Source organism: Nilaparvata lugens, chromosome 9 (assembly GCF_014356525.2).
Source record: "Nilaparvata lugens isolate BPH chromosome 9, ASM1435652v1, whole genome shotgun sequence".
Lineage (NCBI taxonomy): Eukaryota > Metazoa > Arthropoda > Insecta > Hemiptera > Delphacidae > Nilaparvata > Nilaparvata lugens.
Genome location: NC_052512.1, coordinates 3,975,124 through 3,988,670, shown reverse-complemented (window position 1 = coordinate 3,988,670; position 13,547 = coordinate 3,975,124). Strand labels below are relative to the sequence as shown.

At 36.9% G+C, this 13,547-nt stretch overlaps 1 protein-coding gene across 2 annotated transcripts in view; it reads left to right on the top strand.

Annotated features, from left to right (window-relative positions):
- LOC111055043 (furin-like protease 2) overlaps positions 1 to 13,547 on the top strand; it is a 718,014-nt gene that overhangs the window by 680,696 nt on the left and 23,771 nt on the right. For both annotated transcript variants that reach the window (XM_039435422.1, XM_039435421.1), the window contains 5 exons: positions 469 to 674; positions 2,975 to 3,142; positions 4,726 to 4,885; positions 8,566 to 8,753; positions 10,141 to 10,297. In XM_039435422.1, the coding sequence (XP_039291356.1) occupies positions 469 to 674; positions 2,975 to 3,142; positions 4,726 to 4,885; positions 8,566 to 8,753; positions 10,141 to 10,297 (879 nt within the window). The remainder of the gene's footprint in view (positions 1 to 468; positions 675 to 2,974; positions 3,143 to 4,725; positions 4,886 to 8,565; positions 8,754 to 10,140; positions 10,298 to 13,547) is intronic.

Sequence of the window (13,547 nt, the reverse complement as noted above, 5' to 3'; positions counted from 1 at the left end):
AGAGATGACGCTATTTTCCACGCTATTATTTCAAAATTCTAAACTCAACAAACCTAAAACTCAATTCATAAATAGAAAACAGAGCAGACGGAGACGACGCAAACACAAGTGGTGTCACCTACTTGTATAGGCCTATTTATAGCGCTTACGTGAGCTATAAAAACAAAGTAAGGTCACAAAGGCGAATCAGCAGATGAAAAATCTTTAAAATACGTGAGAATTTGCTCCAGAGTTCATGAGCATAAGGTAGGAGTATAAAGGTGAAGTTTATATAAAAATGAGCAAATGCTCATGTTTCTACCTAATGCTCATGAGCAAAACCTTATGCTCCATGCTCATGCTCATGCTTTGGTTTTATTCATATGGCCCAATGTCTTTCTCTATCTTACTCTAGTAGACCTATTGCTCTCCCTCACCCGCTCAACCACTGACAGTCTGGTTACATTTGAGATTGGATTGCTTTGTCAGGTTTTTCCCGCGCGGCAACCTGCGCATAACACTGACGTCACCAATGGGCACCACCTCGACGCTGCTATTCGGGCGACCACGTGACGTGGCGTCGTCCAACTTCGACGATTGGCCATTCTTGAGCGTGCACTTCTGGGGCGAGAAGGTAGAAGGTCGCTGGACGCTGCAGATCTACAACGCAGGCAATCGGCACGTCAATCGACCTGGTCAGTCAATCAATCCGGTTCAAATCGCTCAAATAACATACACTAGAATAATACTAGTAGCCCAGTGAACAGTAGACCTTGCGCAGTCGTTTTAATAAACAGCCTTTTTAGGCTCCATTGCATAAAAACCTATTTCAGGTTTTCATCATGATTGATTGTCACAAGAACCAATCACCTTATTATTAAGAAGATGACTTCTCTGATTGGTTCTCGTCATATCTAATCATTTTTTTTCTGAAGTTGTAAGTTGATATTGTGGTAGTCATTCATCTATATAAATAAAAATCGAGCCTCAAATTTTGACATTCAATAACTTTTTCATGTGTGCACCGAATTTGATGATTTTTTTTAGTTGTGTTCATTCAGAACCAGGTTTATGGCCTACCAAATTTATAATTGGACTTCAGGACTCTTTCTTACAGTTCTTCAAAGTTTACATGTAATCCTTATGGGAGAAGATTTGTGAGCTGGCCACACACAGAAATAGAATCAGCTGTTATTAGCATTGCGTCATCCAACAGCCGTCGGTAGATAGTAGACAAGAGTGCTGTAAACAAGTGTGCTGTACCATAAACGCCCATGTATTTTATTCTAAACGCCCCGACTAAAAACAAAATGACTGTTCTGTGTGTAACCATCCAGCAGTGCGGCCTCAGATTAAAGACTTACATGCTCTAAAGACATTGCTTTGTTTCGAATAATTGTGCTGTTTCCGGTTTACAAAATTAATTATTTATTTTGCAGTTGGAAAATTATCTTTATAAATAAAATGCCACAGCTAAAGTTTGTCATGAGATGCATTAAACCATTTGGCGGTACGAAGTTCGCTGGGCCAGCTAGTATTGAATAGAAAAACTGAAAAAATGTAAAAAACACAGACTTTATTACAAGCAGAAAGTCCAGTTTTGGTTGTTACATCATTGTCAATCTATGGTAAACTAAAACTAAATCAATATAGTCCAGGCAATGAATGCTCAGAAAAGGGTATAGAGGGAAATGTTTGGAAGACAATTTTTGACCCCGCAGTTCTGTTTAGGGTAGTAAGGAGGTAAACATATCAAAAGTCCCCACCCCTACACAGTGTGTCAAAGTAGTGGGGGTGGTTTGAAGGTACAATTTCATGGTTTGTCGCATAAAACTCGAAAACTATGTATCCTAAGGACTTTACTGTCATATAACAAATTGAAGCTAGCTCACATAATTTCCTACAATATTCAACATACAACTTTTCCCATATCTCCCATAGTTCTCGAGATGTACGCTCTTGAAGGTGTGACATTTTTTAAAAAACCCGTTTGTCACAATTTTTTTCTATTTTTGATCTTATAAATATTTTTAAAATCGATGGGAGAAATCCATGGTGATTATAAGCTTGTAGAGCATTGAATTCTCTCCAATTTGATGTATATTTTCACAAATTCACGAATTTCCCTACACCTTTTGCAGCAGCTTTAGTGTTGAGTGTGAAATCTCCATTTTTGCAACAATAGACCAATTGACAAAGGAATTGTTTTAAACAAAATTTTTGACTTTGCAGCTTTGTTGAGACTGGTTAGGAGGAGGACATATCAAAAATCCCAATTCCTAACTCATGTGCTAAGGGGATGAGGGTGGTTAAAAAGTTGCATTATTCAGCGTTTTGCTTCGACGCTCATATCTTGAGAACAATTCGTTCAATCGACATAACTATCGATTCTAAAATAAAGCTTGCTAAATTCTCTTCACTTTTTGTTCTGTAGAATGTTGTGATATACCCAACAGTTCCCGAGATATTCGCTCTTGAATGTGTGTAATTGTTAAAATAACAGGTTTTTATCCAATGTTTGCGCTTTTTCAGGGCATATAACTACCAACAATGCACCTTAGAGACTGATGCTTATTGTAGGTTTGTAGAGCATTGAATTCTCTTTGAAATGATGTATTATAGCAACTTTAATGTAGGGGGTGGAATATTCATTGCTGCAACAATTGATCGTTGACAATGATATTTGAATTATCCTTTTAATGTCGTTCAGCGAGTTTTCCCAGATATGAGACCTAGTGCAATCGAATTGTTGTATCATAAACCTACTTTATTCCAAATTCCGTGAAAATCGTTAGAGCCGTTTTCGATATCCGTTGAACATAAATAACCATATAACCAGATAACCAGTTAGCCAGATAACCAAATATAAAGATATAAACAGATATACATAAATTGCTCCCTTAATATAATAGGATAGATTTGGCAAAATCCACAAATATGTGTACAAAACGATCAATTATTGTCGGAATTAATGTGACTGACATTTCTTTTGCAGGTATTTTGCAGAAGTGGCAGCTGATCTTCTACGGCACCGCAACGAATCCGATACGACTTCGGTCGCCGTCGCAACGCTCGCAGCAGCAGACGACGACGAAATTCTTGTTTCCGTCAGCCGTATACCGGAACCTACCCAACATCTTCACTGACTCAGACCCACCGTCAGGTATAGTGAGGTCCACGTTATAATGGAAGTGTCTGATCACCATTGGCGTTCCTTCTATTAGCTTGACAAAGCAGATACCGCTATCCTTTTCCAGACCGCAACGTTGCCAGATCGTTGTAAAAATATTGCAGATTGACTCAATATTCTACTTGAATCATGAAGATTTTTAATTCAATCATTGGAATATATATATACTTTACTGACGAATAGAATATTATTGATTGAGGATAAAATGTAGTTGATATCACATCAGAAAATCGGGGCACCGAGCTTCGCTCGTTATTTTTATCTACTGATAAACAGAACACAATTCTCTAAAGTGATCGTGTTCATATTTTTTCTCAGCTGGCTATACGTCATCTTATGAATTTCTGGAATGCGATATTTTGATTTTTCACATACTCACTTTTTTACTATCCACAGCTGTTTCAGCCAAGGATGGATTATCCTTTTAATGTCGTTCAGCGACTTTTCCAAGGATGAGACCTAGTGCAATCGAATCTTTATTTATCATAAACCCACTATGTTCCAAATTTCGTGAAAATCGTTAGAGCCGTTTTCGAGATCCGTTGAAAATTATTATGTTGAAAAATTACGAGACAACCAGATATAAGAATATAAACAGATATACAGAATTTGCTCACTTCTATAGGATATTATGGCATTGTTATACAATGAGCTGATCCAATATGCTGAATAGATTACTGAATAAAAAACCAATCTATTATCTTGTCACTAGTATGACGTCATAACTTGAGCCTAACCTCACGAAATCTGAGCCTGTTCAAAGAATATCATCCTGTTTAAAGAATATATCGAGTTCAGAATATTATTTCCAATAGCCCAGCTATGCTGAATATAATTCAGGGTTGAAAGATTAAAATAAAAGTCGATGAGAGCGTTCATCATTTTTCATGTTTACGCACACCATTATCTTACTCTGCTGCAATTGATTTTGTAATGAATTTGGAATATCCTCTTTTGCTGTGATTTGAAATTACAGTCTCAATTATTAACCTTCCGGTAGTCGCTCTCTACTCAATCACACGAGCAGTCGCGTGTTGTATTTTTTACAACATCAAATTTTTCAATTTTTATGTACTCGGTTCACTGTCAAAACATATTAATTAATATTGTATATTTACTTTTTCTATCTTCTTGAATTATTTTACGTCTAAGCATTTGGATGATTATCATTTCATAGCCCAATAATGTACATCAAGCAGAGCTATCAATTCTGTGTTTTTGGTATACAGTCTTACACTATCTTATGCACAGTGCGACTTATACACTGTCGCGACTAAATGGCACCTAAAGACTAAACCATTGCTCGGTTGATACTGCGACTCAGTGGAGTGATGGAGGAAAGTTTTGGAATACATAGGTGACTCATTACTGACACCACCCCATTCAATAGTTTTGTGCAGCAAAAAAACTGACACTGTTGTACGTTTTACAACAGCGCGACTGCCGGAAGGTTAAATAAATTTTAAATAATCTTAATAAAAGATAAATAATCTTAATTAAAAATTGACCAATTGATGAAATTACTCTTAATTTAAAATTATGTAATGAATTTGAAGGTGCCGCTGTAGGAGAGTCAATGAGTAGCGCGACGGGCAACCAGCAGGACAATGACGTCACTCACGTACTGCACAACTGTGACCCAGAATGTGACCCACAGGGCTGCTACGGGAAGGGAGCCACACAGTGTGTCGCCTGCAAGCACTATCGCTTAGACAAGTCAGTTTAGCTTATCTTATAGTTTTTAGAATAATTACATAGAATAAACATAAATATAGTAGTGATAGTTTGAATTGAGAAGGGACAGTTTTGGACATAAGCCTGTTCTGCCTTCTCAAATGAGTTTAATACTAGTAGTTGTTCTGTGAATAGTAGACCTCCCGCAGTAATAAAACAGCCTCCTCTTATACTGTCCATCAGAGTAAATCCTGTCTGTATGTCGTGTCGGCGAGAAATCGGTGTGAAAACGGCTAATGGCTGTTGGGGTTGGTGTATCAAAAACGCTAACATCAAAACTAATCTCCTTCAAGACATACTGGCAACAAAACAGCCCGAGTTCGAAGCAGAGAAAGGTCGAGAGACAATACTATGTTATTTTAGTTATTAATTGCATGCAATCAATAGTTCATTCAATAGTGCATGAAAATTGCATTCAATGAGGCATGCAATTAATAATCCACACAGCAGCTGATTTTTCACCAAGTCACATTGAGAGAAATTGAATTTCATGCGTCATGGCATGCAATTTATAATCCACTCGACAGCTGATTTATGATGGATAATTCTATGGTCTGTTTTCCACTCTAATATTAGCGCATGGAGGAGGCTCCTTTTCCTTTCATATTATCCTTGAAATTAAAAATTTCCAGAAACCTTGTTCAAACGTCGAAGCGCAATTTGAAAAGGAACATACCTGTCAAATTTCATGACAATCTATTGCTGCGTTTCGCCGTAAATGGTCAAAATATAAACATTCAAACATAAAGAGAAATGCAAAACCGTCGACTTGAATCTTAGACTTCACTACGCTCGGTCAATTATTGTACTGGATAAACTAGTACTTCTGTGAGCAGTAGACCTCGCGCTCAGTAAGTTACATTGACCTGTTGTTATGTTTCTCAAAAATTGATAAATAATTTATCAATTTGAAATGTCTAGAAAAAATCCTAAATAAGCATAGAGCTTTTTGTCCTATCGTACCGTGACGTGTCGTCCCGGAAAGCGAGTGTGAGCGCTGTTATCAAGTCTGGCTGCAACTGTCTACAACGTTGATGGAAAGATACATTTTCAAGATGTTCGATGTTTTTGAACGGGTAGTATTATAGTCCACTAAACAGCTGATTTATGATGGATAATTCCATAGTCTGATTTTTACTCTAATATTGGTGTATGAAGGAGGCTCCTTTTCCTTTCATATTATCCTTGAAATTAAAAATTTCCAGAAACCTTGTTCAAACGTCGAAGCGCAATTTGAAAAGGAACATACCTGTCAAATTTCATGACAATCTATTGCTGCGTTTCGCCGTAAATGGTCAAAATATAAACATTCAAACATAAAGAGAAATGCAAAACCGTCGACTTGAATCTTAGACTTCACTACGCTCGGTCAATTATTGTACTGGATAAACTAGTACTTCTGTGAGCAGTAGACCTCGCGCTCAGTAAGTTACATTGACCTGTTGTTATGTTTCTCAAAAATTGATAAATAATTTATCAATTTGAAATGTCTAGAAAAAATCCTAAATAAGCATAGAGCTTTTTGTCCTATCGTACCGCGACGTGTCGTCCCGGAAAGCGAGTGTGAGCGCTGTTATCAGGTCTGGCTGCAACTGTCTACAACGTTGATGGAAAGATACATTTTCAAGATGTTCGATGTTTTTGAACGGGTAGTATTATAGTCCACTAAACAGCTGATTTATGATGGATAATTCCATAGTCTGATTTTTACTCTAATATTGGTGTATGAAGGAGGCTCCTTTTCCTTTCATATTATCCTTGAAATTATTCAAAGTTTCCAAAAACCTTGTATATACGCGCAATTTAAAAAGGAACACACCTTCCAAATTCCATGAAAATCTATTGCTGTGTTTCGCCGTAAATGCGTGACATATAAACATCTGAACATAGAGAGAAATTCAAAATCGTCGAATTGAATCTTAGGGGGCGGAGCCCCCTGGACCCCCGACAGGATCGTCTAAAAATGAGGTCAGTGGGCTCGCTTCGCTCGCCTGCATTTTTCATTTGAGCATGCTTCATGCCATCAGAAAGTCAAAGTACTGCTGAGAAAACACAGAAAAGCTGAGAAAAACGCTGATTTTAGGCGTATCTTTGATGAAATATAGAAGTCACCTCATCACAAAATTTGTACACCCTAGCCAAACCTCTGTACCAAGTTTGAAAATTTTCTGTCTATTACTTGATAAAAGAACTGAGAAAACGCGAAAAACCGCTAATTTTGGGCATATCTTTGGCGTTATATCAAATTCCTTCTAACACAACATTATTACACCATGGCCTAGCTTCTGTACTGAATTTAAACAATTTATGTCCATTTGTTCTCGATAAATCTGAAAGAACGCAGATTTTGGGCGTATCTTTGACGTTATTGCGAACTCCTTCTAACACAACTTATTACACCCTAGCTGAGCATCTGTACTGAATTTGAACAATTTCTGTTCATTTGTTCTCGATAAATCTGAGAAAAAGCAAAAAGACGCTAGAAAAACGCTAATTTTGGGAGTATCTTTGGCGTTATTGCAAATTCCTTCTAGCACAACATTATTACACCCTAGCTGAGCATCTGTACTGAATTTGAACAATTTATGTTCATTAGTTCTCGATAAATCTGAGAAAAAGCGAAAAGACGCTACAAAAACGCTAATTTGGGGCGTATCTTTGGTAAATTTTCCAAATCCGTTCTTATTGTGCCTCTAAAGGGCCAACTGAACATACCTACCAAATTTGAACGTTTTTGGTCCGGTAGATTTTTAGTTCTGCGAGTGAGTGAGTCAGTCAGTAAGTGAGTGAGTGAGTGCCATTTCGCCTTTATATAAATACTAGCCGTCAGGCTCGCTTCGCTCGCCATATCTGTCTAGCCAAGGGGCTCCGCCCCCTGGACCCCCGACTGGATCGTCCAGGAGTGAGATCAGCAGGCTCGCGTTGAGCATTTTTATCACATGTTAGGACAATCCAGTCGGGGGTCCAGACTAAACGTCTGGCTAAACGGATATGGCGAGCGAAGCGAGACTGACGGCTAGTAATATAATATTCCCAGGATTGAAGTAGCAGTGCTCAATCAATTTTTCCGCGATAAATGCATTTAAATCTTCAACTTGGTGCCAACCTAACAAAGTCAACTCAACTTAATGCCAACCTGAAAAAATTATTTATTTAGTTGCCAGTTAACAACTGTTTCGAAGAGGTACTCTATCTAGATTATAGTTCTATAGTAACATATCATATGGAAATTTCAATTATAATCAAGAGATTGGGAGAAGAAGAATTTACATGCTAAAAGACGAACTTTAAACCCTTAAAAATAACCCTTAGAGTTAAAATATTGCCAGAAGATTTCTTAGTGCACCTCTAAAGGGCCAACTGAACATACCTACCAAATTTGAACGTTTTTGGTCCGGTAGATTTTTAGTTCTGCGAGTGAGTGAGTGAGTGAGTCAGTCAGTCAGTCAGTGAGTGCCATCTCGCCTTTATATAAATATATAGATAGATTCCTAAGATGTTGTATTTTTTCTGCCAGTATAAGTGATGATATTATAGTTATAGTGTTTTGTACAATAAATGAATAAATAAATAAATATGGAACTGAATGAGAATGAATATTTCACTTGATAGATCACCATAGATTGGAGAATTTTTAGTGTTGTTGATGTTGGCTGTTACAGCACGTGTGTGAGCAGATGTCCGCCGCGCAGCTTCGCGAACCAGGATGGCGTATGCTGGCCTTGTCACGAGTCGTGTGAGACGTGTGCAGGCGCCGGCCTTGATTCATGCCTCACGTGTGCTCCGGCCCACCTCAGAGTCACTGACCTCGCCGTCTGTCTGCAGATCTGTCCTGACGGCTACTATGAAAGTCTGTCTCCTCTATTATTATCCATAACACATAATCATTGCTCTAATACTAAACACAGTTTGTTCATACAGAGCTTGTTAAATCTGGTTATACAGAGTAAACCAAAAGTAAAGTGCCAAACCTTAGGAATATGTTCTATGGTTCAAAACAAAGAGAAAATGTGAAATAATTTTTTTTCCTCAAACGCTTCGTTTATGAGATATTTTTCATTTTGTATTTTTGACAAAATAATTTTTATCTCTGAAGCTATTCAACCGATTGCTATAAAATATCGGTAGGTATGTTCAAATAAGAGAGATATACTGTGAAAAAAAATATTCAACTTGGCATTATTTTTTTGACAAAATAATTTTTATCTCTGAAGCTATTCAACCGATTGCTATAAAATATCGGTAGGTATGTTCAAATAAGAGAGATATACTGTGAAAAAAAATATTCAACTTTGACCAATCCGAAAATTCAAATAAGAGAGATGAACTGTAGAAAAAATATTCAACTTTGTCCAATTCGAAAATTCAAAATGGCAGCCATTTTAAACTTTCAATCCAAAATTTCGTGAAAACGGTGATAGACAGAGAAATTTACCAAGAACAATTAATTTTCCTTGAGAGTTTTTTTTTACAATCCGTTAAGATTAGAATCGGACAAGCATAACAGAGATACAATGAAATGTGTGTAACAAGGCAGCAAAACATCAACTTGTTGTAATTATATTTGTTGGCTGGTATTTTGAATAACATGGAATATAAAAAAAATATTTATACATTTGTATAGTATAGCCTACTGATATGAAGTTTGTAATAATTTTAGCATGGAACATAAAATATTGATCAAATGTCTGGCTGAGGTATTGAATTCAGATGGTTTAATGACTACTCTATATGCTTCCTCATCTGAGCTTAGACCTTCTAATCCAAGTGTCACTTTTTCGCTCTCGGGAGAAAAAACAGGAAAACTCCCTAGAGCGTAAAAGTGATTCCATTTAAATAACATAGAAAGCATCTCTATTTCAGAAACGTACATTTGAAATAGGTTAGAAGGTCTCTAAGCTCAGATGAAGAAGCATAATTATAGAGTAGTGAAAAATGTTTTTTCTCCCTCAGGAAAATTGTTGCCCTCGCCTTCGCCTCGTGCATCAAACTCCTCCCTCAGGGAGAAAAAAACAGTACTTTTCACTGTAGATATACAAATAACTATTTCATAATCCAATTGGAATGTTGAATCACGGAATATGCAAATTCTTGTTATTGAACGAGATAAGTTTGGATATATCATGAACATTGAATGAACATTATTCCCAAGGATGAAAACATTTTCATAATTGATGCAAAACTTACTAATAAGTGTTTAACAAGTCCATTATTAATTGATGTGTTTTTTGTGACAGACACGGAGCAGGGCACTTGTATACCTTGCGAGCCGAACTGCGCCAGTTGCCAGGACAGGGCGGACCACTGCTCCACCTGCGAACACCACCTCGTCATATTTGAGAACAGGTGCTATGCCGCCTGCCCGCTTTACACCTACGAGACCGACGATTACAGGTACATAAGCAGGAACAGTGAAATAACTTCCTGTTCCTTCACGGATCATGAGGGAATTAGCGTCAAGCTCAGAGTTGAGAATCCAAAATCTAATTCTGGAAAATATGATAAGCCAAAATTTGGGAAAAGAAAAATGTTCTGTGTTATTGATCTACCAAAGATTAGTGCTCTGAATGATGGACTTGCTGAAGAGACCTGGCATTCCGTATATGATTGTAATAATGTTGATGATATGTTTGATAATTTTATGAGTACCTATATTAACCATTGTAATAGCTCAGTCCCAGAGAAGTCAGTAAGCAGTGCAAGAAAGAATGATCATATTCCCTGGATTACTCCTGGCATTAGAATATCAAGTGATAGAATGAAAACTCTGAGTTGTCTAATTAAAACCCCATCTCTAAGCGACTCTCTCATATATATATATACATACGAATACAGGATTAAGATACTTCAGCATAGAAATTTATTACAGAATTTACAAAAGCATATTTAAAAAAGTTTTGAAAGCAGCTGAAAAAATGGCTGCTACTACTTACATAAAAAAATCATCAAATCAAGCTAGAGCTATCTGGAATTTGGTTAGGTCTGAATCAGCAAAAAACCGGGGATCAACCTCAGATACGTGCATTGTTAATGATATGGGGAATTTAAAAACTGGAAAAGAGGCTGCTGACATACTGAATAATAATTATTTCATTGATGCACCACTGAAAATACAAAATGAACTCCTGGAAAAAAATAGTATGAATGATTATCTTTCAGTATTCAATATGAATCATGGAAATACACAGAGGTTTTCAATCTTCAATCCCATGAGTTGTGGAGAATTAAAAATAATAATTAAATCCTTGAAAAATAAAAAATCCTGCGATTGTTTTAATATTTCAAATTACTTGGTTAAAAAATCAGCAGAAAACATCTTGGAGCCACTAACTTTCATTTTTAATAGTTCCATGACTGTGGGCTATGTACCCTCAAAACTAAAATTGTCAAAAATAATTCCTACCCATGAGAAAGGCAAAAAAGAACTTCCAGAAAACCGCAGACCTATTGCTAACACGCCTGTATTTCTTAAAATTTTTGAGTTCGCCGTGCTTAGAAGAATGAGAGAGTATTTAAATCGAATAGGTTTACTGTCACCTGATCAATTTGGTTTCCGGCCTGGTTTTTCAATAAACGATGCTCTCTTTTCAATTGTAGATGAAATAGTATCCTCTGTTGATAAAAAACTAAAAGTATATGGTTTGATAGCTGATCTCTCCAAAGCTTTCAACCTTGTAAATGTTGAGATCATGATGGAAAAGCTGCAACTGTATGGTTTTGATGGCGCTGTCCTTAGATGGTTCTTTTCATATTTTGACAAAAGGTACCAGCAGGTTGTCATTGAATCTAACTGCTATGAGTATCATTCTAATTGGATGGAAACGAGAATTGGGGTCCCCCAGGGATCAGTACTCGGTCCCCTTCTTTTTGTCCTCTATATAAATGACTTACCTTCTTACCTTGAACCAGCAAAAAGTGTTTTATATGCAGACGATGTCAGTATTTTACTAAAAAGCGATAGTCAGCCCAATGCCGAACTGGAGAGCAAAGCAGCACTTATTGAATTACAAAAATGGTTAGCTGTTAATATGTTAATTCTGAACAAAGAAAAAACCAAAGAAATACCTTTTCAAACTACTGAGGGGGTAGCTTGGAAATTGAAGGCAATAATATAGATTCTGTAAGTAGTATAAGAGTTCTTGGAGTGGTGATTGACTCTGATCTTTCATGGAAACCACATCTGGAATGCCTGAAAGCCAAACTTAATTCAGCAATTTTTATTCTCAGAAACCTGAAGGCTTCTCTGGATTCGATGGCTCTTAAAAGTGTGTATTACGCCCTGTTTCACTCCCTCCTGAACTATGGAATTATTTCTTGGGGTAATTCTAGCAGTGTAGTGGAGGTGTTTAGACTTCAGAAGTGGGCATTGAGGGTGATGATAGGGGAGTCAATCCGAACTAGTTGTAGGCCCTATTTCAAAAAACTTGGAATTCTCCCACTTCCTAGCCTATATATTCTGGAAACAATCTGCTTTTTAAAAAAACACATAAATGAATTTAATACAGAAGAAACATTTCACCAATATTCGACCAGATACAGGAATAATTTGAGAGATGATGCACACCGTGGTAGTACTATGTATGAGCGAGGGGTAAGGAGTTCAGGTATCCGGATGTACAACTTATTGCCATCTCACATGAAAGAAAAGTCAGGTAAAGCTTTCAGATTTTTATTGAAAAAAAGAGCTGCTATCTATATGTGCCTGCTCAGTGGAGGAATACAAAGATTTTTACAAACCTCAAGATGGAGGTTTGAGAAGATAGATAACATGTTACTGTTTGATTAATGACAAATTGACATATCCTTATACCCCTTTTACAGGTGGTCAGTGGATGAAATAATAATAATAATAAAAATAAGCAACACATGCTCTTCTGTATTTCTCAAGAGCAACGTGTTCCGACCGAAAAGATACACAAAGAGCTCCAGAAACATTCATGAGGAGCTTCAAAAAGGTACACAAGGGGCTTTAATTTATCTTTCCATAAGCAACAGATGCTCTTCTGTGTCTTCTCGAAAGCAAAATGTTGCATCTGAAAAGATACACAAACAATCTGGTCTGGCGCACTCACACAACTTTCCTTGCCGTTATGAAAATTGATCACCTGACGCTAGTGTTCACGCGCATCTCATGTCTACTATTCAAAGATCCAAGCCAGCTGGGGACAGGACAATAACGCTGAAGACACACGAAGTCTGCTATCTCTTCATAGTGAATGATTTAATAGAATCAGCAGTTGCCAACAGTATGCAATAATTGAAATAATAACAATATCTCGAATTTCGAGCTTATTTTAAATTTCAGATGAAAATGAAACTGAACATTAATTGCAGAGATTTTTATGCTCAATCTTTTCCACTTAGAATTTTTTGTTTAAATTGTATCTGAAGCCTAATAATTGGGAATCTGAAACCAAACTTTGCATAGATGGGGCGGAGCTCCTGGAATTTTCACATATATGGGACTTGTGGCAGTTGATAGAGCTATCAATGATTATTTAAGGTATAAATTTAATCAAAATTGTTGGAGCCGTTTTCGAGAAAATTGCGGAAAAACCCTGTTTTTGACAACATTTTTGCCATTTTATCCGCCATCTTGAATTGAATTGGATCGAATCGTGTCGGATCCTCATATTGTAAGAAT